Source organism: Lemur catta, chromosome 1, assembly GCF_020740605.2.
Source record: "Lemur catta isolate mLemCat1 chromosome 1, mLemCat1.pri, whole genome shotgun sequence".
NCBI classification, from domain to species: domain Eukaryota; kingdom Metazoa; phylum Chordata; class Mammalia; order Primates; family Lemuridae; genus Lemur; species Lemur catta.
The window spans coordinates 135,638,677-135,664,334 of record NC_059128.1 but is presented as its reverse complement, the minus strand read 5'-3'; the positions used below and the strand labels follow the sequence as shown (position 1 = coordinate 135,664,334).

General features: G+C 35.4%; 1 protein-coding gene across 1 annotated transcript in view; it reads right to left on the bottom strand.

Moving 5' to 3' along the window:
* The window catches only part of GPR158 (G protein-coupled receptor 158), a 352,568-nt gene that overhangs the window by 147,790 nt on the left and 179,120 nt on the right, over nucleotides 1–25,658 (bottom strand). The window contains exons 3-4 of the mRNA XM_045535100.1: nucleotides 20,412–20,514; nucleotides 3,433–3,656 (exon numbers count right to left, since the gene is read on the bottom strand). Coding sequence (XP_045391056.1) covers nucleotides 3,433–3,656; nucleotides 20,412–20,514 — 327 coding nt within the window. The remainder of the gene's footprint in view (nucleotides 1–3,432; nucleotides 3,657–20,411; nucleotides 20,515–25,658) is intronic.

The window sequence follows — 25,658 nt, the reverse complement described above, 5'->3', positions numbered from 1 at the left end:
TTAATTACTCTTGAAAAAGACAAAAGCCACATACAAATAAATGCACAGTAAACGTTTTTTGAAGAAGATTATCGGCATAAAAACATTTCTGTGTTTGTATTTGCCTGTAAATGAGCATTTATGGAGCTGGGGTACCTACTTCAAACAGGCATGGCTATATTTTCCAACTCCTTATTCTTTTGAACTAATTTTGAACTCTTTTGAATCTAATTTTAGAACAATTTTCATTACCACAAAAAGAAATCCAAACTCATTAGCAGTCACTCCCCATGCTTACCTCCTGGTAGCCTCTGACAGCCACTAATCTACTTCTCGTCCCTATGAATTTAACTATTCTGAGCATTTCATATAAATGGAATCATACAATATATGGTCTTTTGTGACTGTTTTACTCAGCATGTTTTCAAGGTTCATCTATGTTGTAGCATCTATCAGTACTTCATTCCTTTTTGTTGACAAATAGTAACCCATTATATGGATATACCACATTTTATTTACCCACATATCAGCTGCTAGAAACATTTATGTTCACATTTGTGTGTAGACATATATTTTCAATTCTCCTGGGTACATACTAGGAGTGGAATTACTGGGTCATATCATACTTTATTTTTAATTCTTTGAGGTACTGCCAAACTGTTTTCCAAAAGGGCTGAATCATTTCACATTTCCACCAGCAAGGAATGAAAGTTTTAATTTCTCCACATCCTCAACCCTTGTGATTGTCTTTTTTATTTTTAGCCATGCTAGTGGGTATTGTGGGATTGATTTGCATTTTCCTAATGACTAATGTTGTTGAGCATCTTTTCATAAGTATATTGGCTTATCTGTATATCTTCTCTGGAGAAATGTCTACTCAGTCCCTTTTTAAATTGGTTGTACTTTATTGTTTAGCTGTGTGTTCTTGATATATTCTGGATACTAGTCCCTTATCATATATATGATTTACAAATATTTTCTGCCATTCTATAGAAATTTTTACTTTCTCGATGGTGTCCTTTAATACACAAAAGTTTTCAGTTTTCACGAAGTCCAATTTATTACTTATTCTTTTGTCTTTTATGCTTTTGATGTCATATTTAGAAAACCACTGCCAAACTATAGGTCACGAAGATTTATACCTGTGTTTTCTCCTAAGAACAACTTCTTAATTTTGAATCTCATTTAGGTCTATGATCCATTTTAAGTTGATTTTTATATATGGTATGTTAACCCCATTTTATAGAGGAGAAAACTAGGCAAAGAGAGGTTAAGCAACTTTCCCAAAGTCTCACAGTACCCAAGGGCCAAGACAGGATTCGAATCTAAACAATCTGGTTCCCACTTACCCACCATTGTCATGCTACTTCCATATTACAACTGAATTTTCTTCTTGTCAAAATATATATAAATTGATAAATTATGTGGGTTTTGTTCTTTTAATTATTAGTGAGTAGAGAATATAATAGAAAATTCCTAAGGAAAATGTCAATATTACTACAAAAGGGATCAAGTTCCTGCTTTACCCCAAGAAATATTGCAAAGACACACAAAAACTTTGAAAAGCAAATCCAAAGTCTATGTGCTATAAATCTGCAATCCCTATCCTAGAAAGGTTTTATTGCTTTTACAATTAATCCATTACTTTTGGTAATTGAAATCACAAGAGAAAATTGCACCAAACATTTCCTTTCCTCAATATACAAGGTCTATGTTCATTGACTTTATTAATTTATATCCTCCTTATATTATGTGATATTCTGTGAAAAGTCACTGATTTTCAAAAGATGACCATCTGAAAACTAGATAATGTCTAATTACTATTCCAACTAGGTTGTATCTAAAGAAATTTCATCAAAATGACATGTAAAGATATTTATTCTCATGATACCCCTGTAAAGCAGGATGTGGGTCATTAAAATGACATTTCACATGAAAGTCCAGGGAAATTCAAAAGGTTAATAACTTTGGCAATATTAAATAACATTAACATAGATTTAGACATTGGTCTAGCCAAAACTATCTCAGGTTTCTTAATATCCAATGTAATATTCTACCCACTATGTATCGTAAACTCGTTTAGCACAGCAATCATTAATGATTAAAATCAATTAAAATTCATAAAGAACTATGTATTATCCACTGTGTAAATGAATTACATTATATCAGAGAGAGTTCAGAGCAGTGGATTAAATAGACCTTTCAATTCTACCTGTTCCGCCACTGACAGGCTTTTTAAAAATCAATTAATTTTATCTAAGTGACAGTGGTTATATATTTCCCAACTCTACTTGCCTACCATTTTATTATACACACAATTTAACATATAGTTTGTTGCAAAAGAAAGTATTGGTTAAATGAAAATCAATGTGCCTGTTTGTACCTTCTTGCTGACTTAAAGCTTGATTTTAATTTGTGCTGCATGTTTCTGTTAATGAAACTGTCTATTTAAAAGAACTCCTAAAGTCTATAACATTAACATAATGGATACAGTCTCCTAGAATCTCAATAGAAGCTTTTTAAAAAAAAATGTTAACTTGAGGCTTCTTAATAGATGCCATTCACAAAGAGTTGTTTTCTTTTTTTAATTTCTAATGGGAACACTTTATACTTTCAATGAGCTCTATAATTGAAACCAATCTATACACCTTGCCAACATGAAGGGGTCATCTGAATCCAGAAAAGGTTGAAGCTCTAGGCTTTTCTCTTTCCAATGGCACAAATAAGTTTCTGTGAATAGTAGCATCACAAATTCTAACGCAACACTGGCTACATAAAATTAATTCGGTGATCAACTGGAGAAAGCTGCCCAGAAAGTTTTGCCCTGAACATTTTAGCATTCTGTCCACCCCTGACTGAGAAGTACACAAATGCTTATGCTACTCTTTGATTTCTCAGAACAGAACCAAAGAACAGGTTCTCTCAAAGGCTATATAAGGTCTTCCCAGGATCACCATTAGGGAAGTGTCCCCTAAGGCAAGACCAAGCATACGTAATGAATAAATTCATTCTTCAAAGTATAACATGCTCAAAAATAGTTTAGTCACTTATCATTTTCCAATATGCCTAAGAGAAATGAAAATATAATAAACATAACAAAGTTCTTTAGATATGAAAAATTAACAACACATTGGGTGCTGACAGATAAGTTACTCTAAAGGCCAAAGAGATGATGTAAAGGAAAGTCCTTTAAGTAAGCAATGAGGCACTTGAGCTTCAGGCTAAATAGGGGGAAACATTCTGTAGAAGAAAATATTAAAATAAGGTAACATTTTAATTCTACTTTTCTGGAAAGCTAAAAAATATAACTTTCATATTCTAGTCCAATCACATTACAGAAAGACTTCTGCTTAGTGGAGAACCAACTGGGATTTGGAAATTCTACTTGCTTAAAAAGAAAAGTGGTTACACCATAATAAAAAGGAAGATCATAACCAGGGTACCTGGGTTTACCTTTGCTTTGCGAAAGTGGTAGACCACCAGCATGCTAACGAAGTCGAGCAGCATACACAGGGCTTGGAAGGAGATGATAGCAAGTCGCAAGTACTTATCCTCCTGGACAAAGCACGGGCTGTCGTCAGCACAGTAGGGGCAGCCCTCCCTGCAGGGCAGGCAGACATGGGCTTCTTCCGACACATCCTTTGAACTTCCTGAAAAATGGTGATCCGGACCCCTTCCTGAAAGTTCCAAAAAAAAAACCACAGTGTCATTTGCACCCCTCAAGGTGCCTCTTCATTTCTTTTCCCATTTATTATAGATCTTTTGTCAACCCTCTTGCTAGGGGAGAAAGTTTCTTTGCCTTTGGACTCAAACAAAATTATTTTTATCCTTTTGATTTTAAAATTGTCATTCAGAGTAATTGAGAAAAATCAGCAAAAATGCAAAGAAAACTCCTTAAGGGCAGGCAACAGTTTTCTAAGTTTTTTATTTCATTATCTACCACTCAAAAACAGATAAAATTCCCTAAAGCACAAGTCATATTCCATAAATATTTGTTAGAGAATTAATCAGAAGGAGAGATAAGAAAGTCAATGTTTTCATGTACCAAGTACATATACCCATCACTTTTGGAACTTCTTGACCTACATAGCACAGAATGCAATATGAGACTTTGATTAATCCTTAATTCAGCAGGGATCCCATCTACCAAGTTCATTAGGTCTAAATTGGATAAAATGATACATAATCAACAAGTGTTCAGTATGCAATTGCTGAATGATGGTGTATCCTTTGCCCAGAGTACAGTCCATACTTAAAAGCTATCATGTAATTTCCCACTTTGCATAACCTTAGGACATTTCCACACTATTCACTTACTGCTGCTATTGATCCTCACTTTAATTTTAGATTCTTCTGTCTCAGTTATCAAACTTAAGCTACCTCTGAAGCCCAATAGGTAAAGATTCTCTTTAATCGTTGAGTTTAGCACCAACAAATATCCAATTAGAAACAAATACTTTTTTAAAAACCCAACTACTTCCAACTCTGAACTCCAACTCTGAACATAAGAAAACATTAGTGAATATGTACCCACTTCAGTACATAACACAACTCTCATTAACTGAGTAATTTGGGAGAGGTTCTTCTGGATAACAGCATTTTAATCACACAAAATTTATCAGAAAGTCTTTATTTCTTTCTACTCTTGTTAAAGGTTCACAATCTTTCTACAATGTATTTGTCTGCTTTCCTTCCTCAGTAAAAACAAAAGCAAAAACATAATTGAATATTTGATGATTTAGCATGTATTGCTGTTTAAGAGTCATCATCCTGTTACACAGTGAAAAGCACATGAATTTTGGTGTCAAGCACAGTCATCGTTCCCACCCCTATATAACTCTGTGACATTAGAGAACTCACTAGGCCACTTTTCGTCTTAGTTTACTTATTTATGAAATATAGATTGCTGTGGGGAGTGGATGAGACGGTTTATATAAATCACAATGACTGGCTCTTTCTCTTCTCCAAATATGGGAGATGCAAAGAGGAAGTGGGAATTCATTGGCATCTTAAAAAAAGGTACTACTGTCCAGAAAACAAGGAAGTTACAGGAATGAGATAAGTGTTAGAGAAAGAACCTACAGAGATCTCTGGGAGTGGATAAGATAACAATTAGGCAATATACACAGGAAGACAATAAACAGGTAGAAATATTTATGATGCCATAACTGAGAACTGGAATTTACTCAAAAATGCTAGAATATGACCAAATACTATAACTGAGAAAAAGCTACAAGTTTGAATGATTATTTTATCTTTGATTGACCTTTAAGATGGTAGTTTCCAAATAGTGGTAGAGATTGAAATTAGGTTGTCAGGGATGAAGGACTAAATAATTGACAAGATGGAATATTACTTTAAAAATGCTCCACTGAATGAAAACAGCAAGAAAAATTCATGGGCAATAGGAAAAATGATGAGATTTATAAAAGGGATTTTGGTTTTGTGTTTTGTTTTCTTTTACACAGGTAAGATGTGAAGACAGCTATAGTCAGCAAAAGGAGCCACTGGAAATTGAGGAAAGACATGAGAAGACGAGTAAAGAAAAGACTTGATGGCCGGGCGCAGTGGCTCACGCTTATAATCCTAGCACTTGGGAGGCCGAGGCAGGTGGATCGTTTGAGCTCAGGAGTTCGAGACCAGCCTGAGCAAGAGCGAGATCCCGTCTCTACTAAAAATAGAAAGAAATTATATGGACAACTAAATATATATAGAAAAAATTAGCTGGGCATGGTGGTGCACGCCTGTAGTCCCAGTTACTCGGGAGGCTGAGGCAGGAGGATCGCTTGAGCCCAGGAGTTTGAGGTTGCTCTGAGCTAGGCCGACGCCACAGCACTCACTCTAGCCCGGGCAACAGAGCGAGACTCTGTCTCAAAAAAAAAAAAAAAAGAAAGGACTTGACAAGCTATGACTGGATATAATCAAGGGCACAGTTGCAGAAATTAACTCAAAGAATATCTGATATCTGTTCTTCTAACACTGGAAAAAAGTAGATGTGGATTAAGGATATTTAAAAGGTTGTTCTGTTTTGTTTTTTGGGACAGAAGAGGAATTAGCTGAAAAAAAACATTTAGAAGCAGAGAAAAAAGAAAACATGGAAGCCAATCTTTTAGTCTTATCCTTCTCAACAAAGCAGGTAAGAATACATGTTGAGAGTGAAGGGTATTTACCCAAAGCAAAATAAGTCATTTTATCAAAAAGACACCCACACTTGAATGTTTATTGCAGCACAATTCACAATTGCAAAGATGTGGAATCAACCCAAATGCCCATTAATTCATGAGTGGATTAACAAAATATGGTATATGTATACTATCGAAGACTACTCAGCCGTGAATAAGGATGAATTAAGGCCTTTTGCAATAATTTGGATGAAACTGTGACCATTACCCTAAGTGAAGTATCTGAAGAATGGAAAAACAAACACCACATGTACTCACTATTAAACTGGAACTAACCAATGAGCACACATGTGCACAGAGGGAAGCAAAACTCAGTGGAAATCAACCAGGGGTGGGAAGAGTGGGGAGGGGACGGCTGAAAACCTACCTAACAGGTACAATGACCACTACCTGGATGAAGGGCACACTTATAACCCTGACTCAAGCATAACAAAACTGATCCTTGAAATAAAACATTTGTATCCCTGTAATATTTTGAAATAATAATTTTAAAAAAGAGAATGAAGAAGGCCAGTTTTGAAGCCAAAGACATGAAAGGTTGCAGTAGCGGGGTCTCTCTCTGTCTCTCTCATATGTATATATATGTATATTATTTTTCCGTAGAGACAGGGTCTCTCTCTGTCACCCAGGCTAGATTACAGTGGCATGGTCATAGCTCACTTGCAGCCTCAAACTCCTGGGCTCGAGTGGTTCTCCTGCCTCAGCCTCCTGAGTTAACTGAGACTACAGGCACGTGCCACCATGCCCAGCTATTTTTTAAAAACTTTGTGGAGATAGGGTCTCACTATGTTGCCCACGCTGGTCTCCAACTCCTGAGCTCAAGCAATCCTACTGCTTTGACTTCCCAAAGTGCTGGGCTTACAGCTATGAGCCATTGCAGTTGGCCTGAGGCAGCAATATGACACAAGATGACCTGTTGGTTCACCTGGCAGAAAAAGAATCCAGATAGAGGAAGATGGTATAAATTACTAGGAGACATTGTCAAGACAGTTTGTGATTTTCTACACTTATTAGTAGCATAGAAAGAAATGGAGAGGATAGATCAGTAGAGAAGAGAGAATAAAGAAAGCATCATGCCAATGACAGTTTTAGGTTTATTTTCTACACTTATTAATAGCATAGAAAGAAATGGAGAGGATAGATCAGTAGAGAAGAGAGAATAAAGAAAGCATTGTGCCAATGACAGTTTTAGGTTTATTTTCAAGTGATTAAAAATATGCTTCCAGAGAGCAGGAGTATAAGAGAGGGAGAGTAGAAAAGGGAAGGAGAAAAGCCATCCCAAGGCTGTGTAAGGGAGCCACAGCATTCACTCCTTTGGGGTGGCTGGTGCTCCATCCTCCAGGGACCTCTTGAATCTGAGTCAATCATGGAAACGAAGGGGGAAACATTTCTCCATGATCAACCTTACTCATAGATCAAGGCCAGAGTCATTAACTGCCCCACATTTTTGCATTATGAACATGTGAATCCAGAGCAGATACCTGCACCCTGTGCCATGACAGAGGTGCCCCACAGCAGAACAGAAAGTGAGAAGCACAGGTAAGCTTCCAGTCTGAAGAAAGGCATAATACAACTGCATTTATGCAAAGCCATGCAAAGCCATCAGGAAATGGTCATAGCAATGACTAGAGTAAGAGGTAAGGCCCAGAGCAATCTGAAGTGACAAAAAAAAAAAAAATAGGTATCCAATGCAGATACAAACTTGAGGAATAATAGAGCATATCAGTCAAATATTAAGAGTATGAGAGCCTAGGATACTGAGAAAACAATGAGTTAACTCTTGAGTACAACCTGGATAATCATGTAAGTGAAGCCAGAATCACCGTGCTTTATAAGATAAAGTTGTCAAGGATTCAGAAGGTTTGATGAAGAGGACTAAAATGTCAAGAGTCACAGAACACTACAGATTAGGAGATGATGAAGCATGAGCTCTAAAAATTCAGATTTGCCAGATAGAGGTTAGGATTTCCCCCTTCTAGCCAAGATGGAAGAACAGGGATTAAATTTGCTTGCCATCAGAAACAACCAAAAACAATGGGCAAAATATTGAAACTTGATGGTTTTATAGACACTGGATATTAGCAACAAAAGAGAGTAATTCCTAATAGGTGCAAACACTCCTCAAACAAAAAATCACCATAAAAAGAAAAAAATTTAAATTAATTTTTAAAAAGTACCTGTAGAAAGTACTGTTTGTTTTATGAAATAGTCCTTCTTAACCCAAACTGTGCTTTCTTGCTTCAGCTAAATAGTCTGACATTTTCTCGTTGGCTTAAGAAGCTCTTGGTTACATTTAAGCCAACAATGCATACTATTTACTTTCAATATAAATAAAACTTGGAACTTCACCCATAACAGCAAAGGTATAATTCTCCAAGACAGGATGAGCAGAGAGCACCTCGAATCACTGAAACCTGAAAAATACTGCTGTATGTTAACTGCTTAGTATATTTGAGCTTATTAGTTTTTGTAGCATATGACCACAGCAAGCAGTCTTAGTCACATTTTAGCTATTACATTTGACATGTCCTTCAAGTTTTATAAAAATTTTCAATAATTTTTAACCAATCAAAATGTGAGAGTATCTCGTTCCTCAGAACCAAATCTATGGTTAATTTCTAGCAAATCTAAAGACCTAACCTTATCTATGGCTTTTTAAATGACCATTATTTTACTTTCGCTCCAATTTCTTAATCTTTAATTGTTACTCTTTTTATACAGTATACATTTCTGCAAGTTACTCCAAATCATTTTTTGGAATGAAATATGAGAGAGAAAGAACCGGGAGAATAGCAAACTAAGAGAAACTTTGTTTGACAGAAACAAAGTCTTATTCAACTCAACAAGTATTTTTTTGAGTGGCAAATTACGTCAGGCACTGTCTTAGTGGGATAAATCAGTGAACAAAAAAAAGATCTCTGCTTCTGTAGAATTTTTGTTCTAGTAGGAGAACACAGACACAACCTATGTTAGTCAATATGGTGGGTGAAAAATATTGTATAATAAAGCTGAGAAGTGCCAAGAGGAAAAAACAAAAGTCAGGCAAGGAGAGGGGCATCAAACATGCTGGGGGTAGGAGTTGCAATTTTGAATAAAGTGGTCCGGGTAGGTTTCATTCTAAAAGTGATATTTGAGCAAAGATTTGAAGGAAGTAAGGGAGTTGGCCATTCTGCCTTTATACTGGCAGAAGATAAAGCCAGAGCAAAGGTGCTAAGGTCAGAGCATACATGCGTATATGAGGAAGTGCAAAGAGGCTAGTAGGGCAAGAACAGAGTGAATCGGGGGCGGAGTAGTAGAAGAAAAGTCAGACAAATAACAGGGCCTGACCACAGAGAATACTGTGGACCACTGCAGGAACTTGGATCCTGCCCTCAGTAAAACAGAGAGCCATGGCAGGGTCTGGGGATGAGGAGTATATGCTTTCTGTTGTTAAAGGATTGCTTTGGTTGTGCAGAGAATATACTGCAGAGGGTAAGGGAAGAAGCAGGGAGAGGGCTGAGAAGCTACTGTAGTAACCCAGGGGAGAACTGATGGTGGCTGGGACCACAGTGTAGTAGTAAAGGAGGGTTGGATATAGATAGAGTTTGAAGGTGTAGTCAATGGGATTTTTTGATGAGTTGGTTATGGCCCGCAAGAGAAAGAAAAGAGTCAAGGATAACTCCAAGGTGTTTAGTGTGCACCAGTAGAAGAAAGAAGTTACCATCAACCAAGATGGGGAAGAATGTATATTTTGGAGAAGATCATAAATCCATCCTTGACCTGTCAGTTTGAGGATGTCTGCTAGAGAGGTCTAAGTGACAACTTCAAAAACACATCTTAATATATAAGTCTGGTGTTTGGGAGAAAGGTGTACACTGAAGAGAAATATTTGAAGGTAACAGGCATTTAGGTAGTATTTGAGCCATGAGACTGGATGAAATCACCACGAGAGTAAGTGCAGATAGTGAAGATACCTAGGGCCCTCCAATATTAATGCCAAACAAAATCCTTAATCATCCAAACTGTCTCCTGCTCTGCCTATTTTACAAGAGATGTTGCATTATTTCTTTCTGTAACTGCAAATGCAGAACGCTTTAACAGAAAAACACATTTTCTCTGAATTTCAATTAATTTGCCACTGTCAAAGGGCTAAAGCTGCTATCTTGGTGTTGGTTCCCAGAAAGCAGAACCTGAGATAAGGACTTGGATGTAGATATCTGATTTAGGTGCTTCCCAAAAGAAAGTGTAAAGACGAAGTGACAGAAGGAGATAGAAGGAGATCAGATAGAGAGAGACAAGGAAGAAACAAAAGGCAATAAAGGGTAGATGGATGAGTTGGATATTCCTGCAGGTGATTGGGGATTAATCCTCCTGGGATCCCTCTAAAAACTGCATATCATGCCCAGCAGGTTTGTCTCTCCAAAGTATGGGAGGCTAGAACACTTATGCAGCAATCACCAATCCCTTTGTTTGATCAGTGTCCCAGAGAACTCAATTCCCCCACACTTCTGGGCAGGAGCTGAGCAAGCTTGAGGCAGAAAAGGAAAGAAATTCTGTGGGCACTTGAGGTGGGGTACTGGCAACATGTCCAGTAACAGTAACTGTCTACTATAGACTGCAGCTAAAATCTAAAGTGAGTCAACAGTACATAAGGCAGGGCACAAAAAGTATATGTCATAGCTTCCAAGTTCCAAAGTCAGCTGTCTCTGGTACCATTCATATAGAATACAGTTTGAATGGTACCCCCTAGATTTGAACAACATGCTAACCATGTGATGGACCCAGAGAAGTGAACAAACTTGGGACCTGGTAGGTCACAAAGATAACTCTATTTACGATGTTAAATGCTTTCCTCTACATTCACAAAGCAATTTACTTTGCAGAAGTAGTTTATTCATGCCTCTGGTCCTTTTCCCCCTCCTTAATAAAACTATATTTCAATAAATTTGTTAAAGACAGTAGAGAATGAAATGAATTGCCCCCCGTTTAACTATTGCTTTTAAGGAGTAGATTCCTCTCCAGTTCACTCTTCGTTGTGCTCTTTGTACTCAAAAGTATCACAAGATAACTCATAAATGGCAAGTGGTGATCCATGTGCCACATAAGAAACTTCCTCTTTAATATTTTCTTTAACTTCATTTGACTATCAAAAATTATGAGGCTCTATATGGAACACAGTGTTGTAAAACAAAAAGAAATTAAAACCCAAAGTCAGAAATCTGATTTCTAAAGCTCAAAAAGGCAACTAAAATTAAGGATAGAGTTCTCCACACTCAGTGTTTCCTGTAGGACTCAAAGTATAATTTATTACAATAATCTTTGGAACCAAAGTTCCAAAAATATTTCATCAATTTAGGCAGAAATTCTCTAAGAAAAGGGAATATATGTAGCTAGTACAAATGATACTACTACTAAATAATAATGGACTCTTTGTTAATCTATTGAATGGTACACCTTAGGTTTAGGATTATTTAAAATTTTATATTCCTTGAAGTCAGGCGCTATAATTTATGTATGCATTTCTTTACACACTCAGCACTGAATATAGTCTTTTATACATATTGGATATTTAGTAAATAATTAATTATAAAAGTACTCTCTCAAAAGAATAAATTAACTGATCTATAATATAAATGTTTAGTTGAAAATAATATTCAACTCAATACATCACTCTTAATGCTCTCAAATCATGTATGCTTAAGAATTTATTCAAAATGGTATTTTTCAAGATGCTAGAAACAAACTAGAAAAATATATTAAGAACATAAGAAAGCACAGTTGACTTTGGTACCTGTGGGCAAATCCATTTAGAAGCCTTGCTGTATGATAATTTGATTTGGAAATCTAAGTTCTGAGCAACTTGAAACACATCCTCCTCTGCTTTGCTGAATTTTGAAAACTCTTGAAGATGGTACTGGGAACTTTTAGGTAAAACAAGTATTAGGTCATTAAATACAAAATACCCAACTTCAAATCAAAAGTTAAGTTTATTATATCTGAAACAAGAAGCAGTGCAATTCATCAAAATATGCGCCTAAACTATCCATACAGTTTTGCCATCTTAACGGTAACTTGTTTATACCAGCAGCAAAGAAGTCTGAAGAGCAAGTAGTGGTGAAATCGCAAAAGGCCTTTCCCACAACTTGTTGAGAATTGAATATTTTTCCTTGCAAGAAGTGGTCCAAAGCCTGGAAGAAGTGGTAGTCAGTTGGTGCAAGGTCTGGTGAATACGGTGGATGACAGAGAGTTTCCAAGTCCAGCTGCTGTTGTTTGAGCAGCGTTGTGTGTGCGACATGTGGTCAAACACTGTCTTGCAAGAGGATTAACCTGTCTCTATTGACCCATATCAGTTACTTAATCGCAAGCATCCTCACCATTTCTTCCAACTGGTTGTAGTAGACATCCTGTGTAATCAATTGACCAAGTTTGCTGAAGCTGTAGTGGATAATACCAGTGCTGGACCACCAAAAGGACATCAGTAGCTTTTTTTGATGAATATTCAGTTTTGGACTGTGCTTTGGCACTTCATCTTTATCCACCCAAACTCTTGCAATTGTCAAAAAGAATCCATTTTTCATCACACGTAACAATACAGTATAGAAATGGTTTGCCTTTATGTTGTGACAGCAAAGAAAGGCAAGCTTCGAGATGATTTCTCTTCTGATGCTCATTTAATTTATGCAGTACCCATCTATCCAGCTTCTTTACCTTGCTGACTTGTTTCAAATGGTCCAATATTGTTGGAATAGTAACATCAAGTCTTGTTGCTAATTCATGCATAGGTTGAGATGGATTTGTTTCCACTATAGCTTTCGGCTCATCATTATCCACCTTAGTTGCCAACGTGGCTCATTTTCAAGATTCAGATCACCAGAATAGAACTTTTCAAACCATCAACGTACTGTGTGTCCATTATCAAACACTTATTGATATTTCCAGCTGTGGGCCCAGCATTCGTTCCATGACAGAACTCATATTTGAAAATAACATGAATTTTTTACTTAATCCATGGTTTCACAAAAATTGGTCTAAAAAAATTTTGAAAGATAATCACAAGCCATACCATGCGTTTGAAAGAATGAGGATGTACCTTCACAATAAAAATAAAACAAGAAGTGTCAAAGTGAAATGTCAGAGATATCAACTGTCAAACTTAGTACTTAAGGAAATTGGGCTTTTCATACTTAATAACCTAATACTTCCTGAAGATAAATGGCAAATATGTTGATCTATTAGCTTTGGCAATAGCAGCTCTTTAGTTCCTTATATGGGTGATCAAATATGCTGCCTTGAACAAAAATATATAGAAGGACATTGGGAGAAGGTTACAGTGGCATTTACAGGACATATGAGGAATCTAAAACATTCACCTGTAAAAAGGAGCCTGCCAAAATAAATGTGACAATTTGTGAGCAGTACGTTAACTTATTTGCTTGGCTTAATTTCAATGACAAGAAAAACAACATAAAACCTCTAAATAATTTTTATATATGTATAGTTTTATATTTATATAAACTAGTAAAAGTATAAACCTTAGAATGGTTAAGTAAACCACAGTGCATTAATTCAATCAAATTCTATGTAACTATTAAAATTATGTTCAAGAAAACTATGTATGAAATTTAAAATGAATATAATTCCAAGTTTCTAGAAAGATCATATATACAGATATTTGTGTAAAAACTATAAACTGAAAAGAATTCAGTGAACAATAGACTTTTGAGTGGTCTTTTAAATTCTACTTTTCTATACATTCCAAAGTTTGTTTAGGGAGCATGTAATATTTTTATAATAAAAAATTTTAAAATCACATCCCTTTAGATAGCAAAAAATTCATTTTGTCAAGTGAATTTTTGTTCTAAATCCTAAACATCTAATTAACAATGCTACAGTTATTGAAAAATTTCTGCCCTCTGAATTGAAATGCAGATAATGTTCTGAAAATTAGATTTTTGTAACTTTTGATTCTGATGTAATTTAAAATTCATAGAAAATCTACAATAGTACAAAGAAATCCAACATATTCTTTACCCAGATTCACCAATTATTTACATTCTGTTGTATTTACTTTGTCATTCATATTCTCTTGATAGACATTCATAAATTTATATGTATACTATTCTTTGTGAATCATCTAAGAGTAGGTTGAAGATACTGTGTCCTTTTATTCATAAACACTTCAGTTTGCATGTCCTAAGAGCATCCTTATATATTACCGCATTATAATGATCAAAGTTGGAAAATTTAATATTGATATATTATCTAATTTATAGCCTATATTAAAATTTAATTAATTGTTACAATTATGTTCTTTGGGGCTACTAATATCCCCATCTGGGATGAAATCCAGGATCATGCATTGGATTTACTTGCTATGTTTCTAGGCTCTGATCTGGAACAGTTCCTCAGCATTTCTTTGTTCTTTTTGACCTTGACATTTTTGAAGAGCACAGGCCAGTTATTTTGTGCAGCGCCCCTCAGTTTGGATTTATCTCATGTTTCCTCATGATTAGATTCAGATTATTGATTCTGGGCAGGAATACCATAAAGGTAATGTTGCCATCAGCGTATCCATATCAGGAGGCACAAGGAGTCAGTCTGTCCCAATAATTGATGATGCTAACTTTGATTACTTGGGAAGGAGGTATGCCACAAGTTTCTTCATCACAGCTTACTTTTTTCTTTATAAATAATAATTTTTAGAGACTTTCTCTTATTTTTTGTCGCAGTTTGCTAAATTTGGATATTTAAAGTTTTATTTTTTAACCTTATCCCTGAACAAAACAGTCATATAGAAATATGTTTTAAATATTATATTGCATTTTTAAAACTTTATGATTTTGTATAAGTAATGCAACTTTACACAGGAAAAAAGAAAACACAGAGACAAAATCAAAAATCATGAATATTTCCACCATGCAGGGAGAATAGTCACTAATGTGTTAATAAACAAACTCTCAGGTATTCTGTCTACTGCAATGAGCTAATATGTGAATGACTGACAGTCAAATTTCCCTACTGAAAGTTTTTTTAATATTTGGAGAAAGATTATTATTAACTTCAGTAAATCTCTAATTAGTAGTCTAACAAAGTAAAATAATGCAAAACATTAAAATAATAATAAAATAGATAAACAAGGAGGAAATATCTAATGTAGTAATATTTCAGCCAGTGGGAGAAAAGGAAGATTTTTGGAGGACTGGAGTATTATATCTCAGAGCATAGCCCATATTTAGGATGAGGTGAACTAAAAAGATCTGAGATCTGGAAATATAGTCCTCTGCTGGAAGGTGGAGCAGATACTAGCTTAAGGGAATGAAAATAGGCAAAATATTTGAGAAAAAGAATAAGCAGAATAAACACAAGCTTCCAAATAATGATAAAAATAATATTTCTGAACATTTAATATGTGTCATATATTATGATTAGAACTTTGTATTTATTACTTCATTTAATCCTTATAACAATTCTATAAAGCCGATGATATTATCCTAATTTTACATATGACATAAATGAAGGGTAGGAAAGTTACACAATTCGGCCAAGATCACAGTGCAAGTGAGTAGGAGAGCTGTGATTCAACCCTAAGACTTATTCCAAAGACCATGTGCTTAAATTACTATGTTATACTATGGGTAGAAACTCAACTCTGAGGTTAGCAACCAGGGAAGTCCAACATGGTATGCGATGTGTCCCAGTAGTGAAAAGAACAAAGTCACAGATAAACAAGGTAAATGCAATAGTCAGTACTCCAAGTAGATTGAGAGCACTGGGAACTCTTCCCCTGGCAACTAACCCCGTCTGCCAGACACATTCAGTGACAGGACTCTAATCCCTACAAACAGGATTAATGACAGAAAATATGAAAACTGAAAAGTAGGCAAATGCCTGAGGCAAAAACATAAGCATGGGCAATTAGATGGAGAATTTTTCTACTACAATTGATCAGGACTAGGTTTTCATAATATAGCAAAAGTCTAGCTTCAGAACCAGACTACACGGCTAAAAGTCAGACCAGCAGCAAAAGTGACGTGCTGATTCTGAGAATGTGATGTTCAACTTCTTTTAATCTATTCCATCTAAGTTTTGTATTTGTACTAGAGAATGAAACAAGTATGTCCAGCTCTCCAGCCATTAAACAGAGGGAGAGAAAGGGTAAGACTCAAACATGACAAAAAAACAGAGGCTCAGCCCAGAGACAAATCAGCCGTGCTGAACGTTTTCCCTTTGAGAGCAGCATCCCTAAATTGTACCCCTTTCAAAGAGCTTCCTTTCTTTTTCTTCCCAAACTACACACTTTTTAAGACTCTGATTACTTTGTTGTCTTTCTTCCCTCATCACATGCTTCTCATATCAACAACACTGGAGTGCAAAGCAGGGTTTGTCATTTTTACGTATGGGTCATTTGTAAGTTGGGATTTATCTGCAAATGTACACGAGCTGAAGTCAATCCACAAGACAAAGGTAATAAGAGTGAAAGGCTGGTAGTATGTCCACGTGAAAGAGAAAAGTTTCTATGAAGATAGAATCCATACTAAGACAGATGGATTTAATGAAGATGAGTTTGTCACAAGCTTATACTTCATCAACCTGCAAGGGAACAACCTAGATTTGAAGAGACAGCTATACATCAGTACTTGGTTATTCCAAAATCCTGCTACTTTCCAGATGTCAGATCCTATTAGCTCACGTATGACCAACACTTCAAGAGAGATGCCAAGAACAAGGTGTCTGGGATGTCAGCACAATTTCAAATTATGTCATTTGAACATATCCTGTTGGTCTTTACAAGCCCTTTGTTTACTGTGGGTCTTGGTCTAAATAAGGATTTTTAAAACATTTTGCATTCTAACAGGATTTTTAACAGTCATATTTATATTTTCTCTAAGAGATCAGCACTACAACTTAGCTCTTCTCTCCAAAGGGCAGATAAGACTATAAGAGATGCAGAAATTTGGGGTCTTTCTTCTAGATTTACATCAATAAATTAAGTGAATTTTATCTCTGCAGTATATCCTTTCTATTTACTATGCCTCATTCTCCTTATCAGGCAACTCATTTCCTCCTATTGCCTCTAACCATCAAGTGTTCTTCCTTCCTATTGTCTTTCTCAATGCAGCACTGGTTGCTACAGAATAGACATTTGCTGTCCCATCTTCCTTCTGATCCACACAGAAGTCATTCTCCAAAAGTTCTAGTTTAAGTCACTGGTTATTCTAATATAATAAAATATTTGAGGTAAGGTATTAATTACCAATGTTGCTTAAAGGTTATCTCTTTACATGTATCATTAATGTTTGTTTGTATATGTATATATATACATATTCACTTATTTAACTACATCTATTGAACACTTATTATATGCTATGTGCTGTGGTAGCAGTTTTGCATATGTTAGCTCATATGTTGGGTCTCCAATGCCTTCTTTACCTTTGACTCCAGGGTACCTATGGTCATTCCTTATTTCATGGATATCTCCTCAAAAAATTATGAAAATAACTGCTCATATAATTTGCCTGGATACTATGATTAAAAGACTTAATGAATTAAAACACAGAGACATGTAATATATTCTAATAATGAACCAAAAATATAAAAAAATTTTTGGATAGTTCTTGGTTGATGACTGACCCTAGTGAGTTATATATCTCATATTGCTGGTCAGCTTGCCACATTCTTTCTTCAGGACAAGAAGTGATTAATGTTGGATTTTCATGCAACTTGACAAGGCCATCAGGAAAGATATTTCTGGTCAAAGAGCACTTTACTGGATTAAATTATAACATGTAGCGAGCTTTCTGCTCTGTCATTGAGAAAGGTCAGTCCTAGTTAAGTATGTGCTAAAGTCAAAGCTGAATCCATGCTAAATTCATCTATAGATCATCTTTCTGAAAACTGTGGCCTCTTTCCATGGCTGCAATGTATATAACATGGAGTTAGACTTAGGCAGAGAAGCAGCCGTTTCTTAGAGTGTAGGTCCAGTAAAACACACTGGCTTTTAAAATAAGGAAGAAAGTAGGAGTGTGCAAATTAAATAAAGATAAGTTGTTAAAGGTTAACCAGTTTCTCCTGGTGGTGTTATAAGCAAATGGCATAGTCATCCTCTGATTCTACAATATTTAGATGTTTTATTTCAGTCACATAGTGGGAGCTGAGAACAAATGTGGGTAAACCAGATACAAAATACCTTCACAGAACATAAGCTAAAACCTTTTCCCTTAATCCTTCAGTGTTGAATCATATGTTATGTCTGGACCATAAATGTGAAGAATGCCAAAGTAGCTCTGGTGTCAGCGTGGTTTGGTGTACACACACACGCACACACACACAAAGCATAACCATCCAGAAGATATATTATCATCATTGCCCTTGTTTGTTTCCTATTGCTGCATAATAAATTACCAAAAATTTAGGGGCTTAAATGTCTATACATTATTTCCTAGTTTCTGTTACATAGCATTCTTAGCACAGGGTAACTGGGTTCTCTGCTTGGCGCTTCACTAGGCTGAAATCAAGATTTTGGCTAGGCTGCATTCTCATCTGGAGCTCAGGATTCTCTTCTGAGGGTGTTGAAAGTAATTTACTTCCTTGCATTTATAAAACTGAGATCCCTGTTTTCTCAGGAGTTTACTATCAGCTCTTAGAGGCCGCCCTCAGGCCCTAACCACATGGCCCTCTTTCTTACTTCTTCAAAGCCCCCAGATTTATTCATTCATTCTCTCTCTCTCTCTCTCTCTCTCTCTAGTGTGCTATGATGGAGACTTAGGTATTATTAATACGATGCAATCACAAGAGTGACTATATCATTACATTTGCTACATAACATAGCCTAAGCAAGGAAATGACTATCCCATTCTATTCCTAGGTCCCACCCACACTTAAGGAGAGGGGATTATAGAGTTCACATACAAGCTGAATCTGGGAGGCCATCTTAGAATTCTGTTTACAACTTTGTTATTCAGAACAAAGCCTGAACTCCAAAATATATGACCCAAGGAGAAAGAAAAATGTTCCTCACCTCTGGAACCTAGAAGTTAAATCTATGAAAATCTACCAAAATTCCCAGAGGAAGACAGTCAGGTCTCAATCTCAATGTACCCTTTGAACTATGCCTAGTAGAAATGCAAATTCCTATAGAAACAAATAATAGGTCTGACAAAGATTTATGGATAACTATCTAAAAGAAACCTATACTCCAGTTTTAGCAACCCCAAACCCTAACTTCCCATGAAGCCACTATACTCTTTCTTCTTAGTTATTATATCCAATAACTAGCTACAAGGTGCTGTGACAGCACTGCATTCTTTATACATAGAATAAAACTCAATACTCAAATTGTAACACTGACATTTTCTGTGGTAGGAATAGAATAACCAGATTACCAAATTTTGATTCTGGAGTACAAACCCTGTATAATCCGCTTCCCTTTGAATGTGCGTAGACCTATGAATATGATGGGATATTCTCTCCTTTGCTTAGGTTCACTATATGGCAAAGTGATGGGACAGTCATTTTGTTATATAAGACTCTGTCTCAGCAGGCTGGGGACATTCTCCTGGTAGCTTGAAGAAGCAGCAGCCATGTTGTCAGAGGCCCACATGGCTGGGCCTTAAGGCAACTGTTAGGAGCTAAAAGTGACCCCAGGCTGATACCTAACCCGAAAATGGGGCCCTCAGGCCTGCAACTGCATGAAACTGAATTCATTCAACAATCTGAAGAGGAGGACCCTGAGCCTCAGAGATCATATCCCAGGTGGCACCTTGATTTTAGCCAGGTAAGCCCCTGAGCAGAAGACCTAGCTAACCCACGACTAGAAATCTGATCAACGGAAACTGTATAATAATAAATTTGTACTGCTTTAAGGTGCTCACTTTTATAAGAATAAGTTTTTATGAAGCATAAAAAACATACACACAAATTAATATATAAGTAAATGAACTAAACAAACTGGCAACATTAGTTTTAGGGAATTTCTGTAGCACTATCTCTCAATAACTGAATCCTCATTTGTCTTACTCAGTAGCTACATTATCAAGCTTTTAAAATGTATTAAAAACTAAAATATACCTAAAATTGGGCACATATTTTTGTGGTACTCCAGAGCACTGTAGATAACAAACCAAAATTAAAATTCCTTAAGTGATAAAAGAATGCTAGACCAGTGGGGATTTAACCATATAACATCAGTAAGTATCAAAGAAAATCTTAGTAAGTAATAATGATATATGTTACTTGTATACATATATGTGCACAGAAACAAAGGGAACTTACTCTGAAAGTTGTTCACTGAGAAGACTCGAGGATGATAGAATCCTGCTTTGCAAATGCACTGATAGGCTCCCAGGACGAATCCCAGGCCTTTGATCGGCATACACTAGGAAAAAGAAAAGACACCACCATGGTTCATCATAGCTTATTTCACAGTATGAAGACTCACAGATACCATTGCAAATGGTAACAGAACTAACACACTTTCCAGAAATAAAATATCTCTTTTTGAACCTTTATTTTAGGCTTGTTTGCCAACAGACATTTTTTTAGAAGTAGCAAATTAAGTTTCCTTTCTAAATATATGCCATTACAGCTGCAGTTGCCACACATCTTTAACTCACTCAGTTGCCACGGGGAGTAATTACTAGACATAGTTCTTGCTTTTAATGCCTCACATTTCAACTTACTGCTTTAAGAAATATTTCCAGGCCTATAAGAATATTTTTAAAGTGATTCTGTACTAAATATTTCTATCAATGCAAAGGTAGGTAAATAGGGAGATAAACAGACACATCAAATTTAAGATGTGAAAATTGCTTTTATGAATTAAGTAGTCATAAATTTCACCCTTAAATCAAAATAACACAAACTGATGGAATAATAAAATAAGTAAATTCTAAAATGTAAATTTAGAAAAGAAAAATAAAGATGAATTAATAACCCGTGGGCTTTTGACATAAAATCTGTTTAAGAGATAAATATTCTACATCCACATAAAAAGAAGAAAAACAATGATCAGCTTTTCAAATATATCACAACAACAGACATCTCCCAAAACTCAGTCTTGGCTTCTTTTAAGGATATAACTTAACCCAATAAAAATTTGGCATAACATATTTCATTTTTGCTACACTTCATTGTATAGTAAGGAATAACTTCTAACTATGACCACTACACATCAATAAAACAGAAGTGTTTCAAGAATCTCATCAACACTGAAATTGCTTTTCCAATATCTCTCTACCAAAATCCCAACTCTCTGCCTTTTTGCCATTATAATCTATCAGAGAAACTTAGGATCTAGTGGACTTAAAAATTATAAGATGTACCTCTGACACAGAAACCCCAGTGAAAAAATTCTGAATAATTTAAATAATAATTTCACAATATAAGATTGAATGATTAGCATCAAGATCAATATTATATATCATGAAAACACCAGCAAATAGAAAAGTATTTAGCTAATAAGAGCTAATTATATGTTCTAAAGTCAGAGATATGGCAAGAAATCTTTGAAAAAGAGCTTTTTAAAGGACCTTGAATATTTTATTTCATTAATACCCCTTTTTATGCAACCAACACATCCTTATATCCAACTACATCTTGCAATTGATAAATTTCTTAACCCATAGCAAAATAAAATGGCAAGCGTACCATCAATTCAAGTGAGTTGGCAAATATTTACAAAGTAACTGCTATGTGCCTAGAGAATTCCTACAAAACCTAATTAAAAAAACACATACTATTTATAAAGATCCAGTTATGTAATAGGCCAAATCATATTTCTAAACTATGTAAATAAAATAGCAATTATAACATTTACTTGGAGAAGCACTAGTGTTATGAAAAAAGCCTATTATTTGTGGTCAGTCAAAAATGTAGATTTGAATTCTGACATTATCAATTCCCAACCATGTGAATTTTGCTGTTCTCTTAAGCTCTCTGAGCCTTTTTTTTTTTAATTAGTAAGGACAATCCTTCAGTCAGATTTAGATATAGTTTGAACAAGGAAGAGCCACCAAGATGTCCTAATGGGTTAAATACAGTACATAAGAGGAAGAAAAAAATAAAAGATGATTCCATGGTTTTTGGCCTGAGCAACCTCGAGAATGAAGTTGTCATCAACTGATCTGGGTAATAGGTGTAGGCAGAGTACATTTGGGGGAAAGATCAAGAGTTCAGTTTTTCAAATGTTAAGCATGAAATGTCTATTTGAAATTTAATTCTAGATCTCAAATAGGCAGTTTGATAAACTAGTATGGAGTTTAGGAAAGATGTCTGGGCTGTATAACTTGGGAGTCATTTGCATAAAGATGATAAATAAAGCCATGAGATCCAATAAAACTAAATCACTAAGCAGTGCCTTTAGGCAGTGAAGGAAACAGGTCCAAAGACATTAGAGTAATCTGGTTGCAACATCTGTCACCTCACTTATTGCCAGTGTTGATTCAGCTAATCTGGCTGACAGGTGTCCCTATCCTTCCTCATCTCTCCATGTGTGTCCCTCCTAAAGCTGCTTGCGAGGTCAAAGAGGACCATTCTTCAGTCAAGGGTACACAGGGAGCTGTGCTCCCCCTGTTAGAACCTTCAAACATGCTGTCAAAGAAATAGGTCATATCGGTGAGACTTTGGACACTCCAGTGCTAAAAAGTTAGGCAGAAAGGAAGAACCAAAGGATACTGAGAAGAGCACTTCAGTGCGGAATCATTACTTCATTAACTACATCACAATACTATGAAGATAACATGTGGAATTTGTTGTGAGTTACATTTATTAAACTTCCATCTGGCAAGGATTTACCTAGGTAAACTAATTATTAGATACTAAGAACACATTCGAGTACTTTAAATATTTTGCCTCACTGGAATTCAGGGGCTAATGCTATTCATTACAACAGCACTAATTTTCTGATGCTATGACAGCACTACGACAGTGACTCAGTTGAAAACTAAACATACCCGGGGCATATCTGAAAGTTTACTGGAATAAAAATGTCTCTCTTTCTCTCTACTATAAATTAACTCTAGAGTTGACAGAAAAATGAAAGTTTTAAAAAATCTAGTTGATTAGATAAATAGCACCAAATAAAAAGGCCCTTGAACTTAAAAAAAATGCTTTCTAATTTTATTATGGAAAATACAGCAACATTAATTAGTTATTTCAAACTTTTAGTTCTATTCTTAAATTATGCATTTTCTCAAAGGACAGAAAGAAACTTTGAGTCAGTTGAAAATCAATAAAAGTGTATCATCCTGCAGTACTCAATCCACCTCTCTAAGACAGCGGGGCCTGCGTGGAACCTAATGTGTTATCACTTGTGTACACTTGCCTTAGAGTATATACATGACCTTGGCTTATTTTTTAATTAAGGATTATAAATTTGGAATCAACTTGGCATACTTTCTTGTTCCACCTACCAAAACCATTCCCTAGTTACCAGATGCCTGTTACCTCCCAACCAAAATTATATACTTTTCAGATTAGGAAATTAGTCAATCTAGCTTTTTAAAAAAAATCTGTAAATATAGTGACTACTCAACTAATGTTTACCCCCATTTGGATTGAGGAGCTGCTTTCTAAGCAGCACTTCTTCCATGAGGATAGCTGTTCCATGAGTAGCCTTTGATAAAAATATAAAAATTAAGAGTTTTGGTACACACGTGAGTGAGGCAGCTTCTCACTGTTTTGGATGCCCTCTTCAATGAACCTTACCCAAGCCATCAGCAGAGCTTTACTAGAGAGAGCCCTTGAGAATCCATAATCAAATCCAGGTTCCTAGGAGTGGACCAGACCCAGATGGGTAAGAGATGGTGGTCAAGGGTTTAGATTAAAATGTATAAATTCCTAGAAACATACAACCTACCAATATTGAATTATAAAGAATAAAGAAACTGAACCTATCCCTAACTAGTAAGATGACTGAATTAGTAATCAAAAACCTCCTGAGAAAAAAGATTCCAGAACCAGATGGCTTCACTGGAAAATTATACTTAAACATTTAAAATAGAATTAACACCAATCCTCCTCAAAGTCTTCCACAAGAAAAAAAAAATCAAAGAAGAGGAAACACTTCCAAACTCATTTAATGAGGCCAGCATTACCCTTATATCAAAACCAGGCATATATACTGCAAGAAAAGAAAGCAACAAATATTTCTGATGAATATTGATGCAAAATCCTCAAAGGATTTTGTTGAATTTGCAAACCAAATTCATCAGCACATTAAAAGGACCATACATCATGAATAAGTGGGATTTATACCTGGAATGCAAGGATGGTTCAATATATCAATCAGTATAGTACACCATATTAATAGAATGAATACAAAACCAAATGATCATCTCAAGTGACACAAAGAAAGCATGTGACAAAATTTAACAGTCTTTTATGATAAAATGCTCAACAAACTAGGAATAGAAGGAAATTATCTCAACATATTAAAGGTCATATATGAAAAGCCCACAGCTAACATCATACTCCACAGTGAACAACTCAAAGCTTTTTCTCTAAGCTCGTGTGCAAAGTAAGAATGCTCACCCTCACTATTTTTATTCAACATAGTACTGGAAGTCCTAGCCAGGGAAGTTAGTCAAGAAAAAAAAAACTAAAAGGCATCCAAAAAAGGAAAGGGAATAGTAAAATTATCTCTGTTTGCAGATGATATGATCTATATATGTAGAAAACCTTAAAATTCCACACAGAAAAAAACTGCTAGAACTAATAAACATATGCAGCAATGTTGCAGGATACAAAATCAACACCCCTAAATTGTTTGTATACATTAACAATACACAATCCAAAAGGAAATTTAAGACAATCCCATTTACAGTAACATCAAAAAGAATAAAATAATTAGGATTAAATTAACCAAAAATGTGAAAGAAGTTCACACTAAAAACTACAAAACATTGCTGGAAGAAATTAAAGAAGATACAAATAAATGGAATGATATTCAGTGTTCACTGGAATATTGGATTAGAAGACTTAATATTGTTAAAATGTGCATACATCCAAAGCAATGCACGGATTCAATGAAATCCCTATCAAAATCCCAATGGCATTTTTTGCATAAATAGAAAAAAAGTCCATAAGTTTATATGGAATCTCAAGGAGCCCAAATAGCCAAAACAATCCTGAAAAAGAAAAAAAAGTTGGAGGCATCACATTTCCTGATTTGAAAACACATTACACAAAGCTACAGTAATCAAAACAGTGTGGTACTGGCATAAAGACAGATATATAGACCAATGGAATAAAATAGAGTGCCCAGAAATAAACCAGAAATAAATGATCTTCCACAAGGGTGCCAAGGCCACTCATTGGGGACAGGACAGTTTCTTCAACAAAGGGTGTTGAGAAACCTGAATATCCACATGCAAAAGAATGAAGTTGGACATTTACCTAGCACCATATACAAAACTTAACTCAAAATGATTTAAGACTAAAACATAAGATGTAAAACTATAAAATTCCTAGAAGAAAAATGGGAAAACCTTCATGACATTAAATTTGGGAATGATTTTTTAG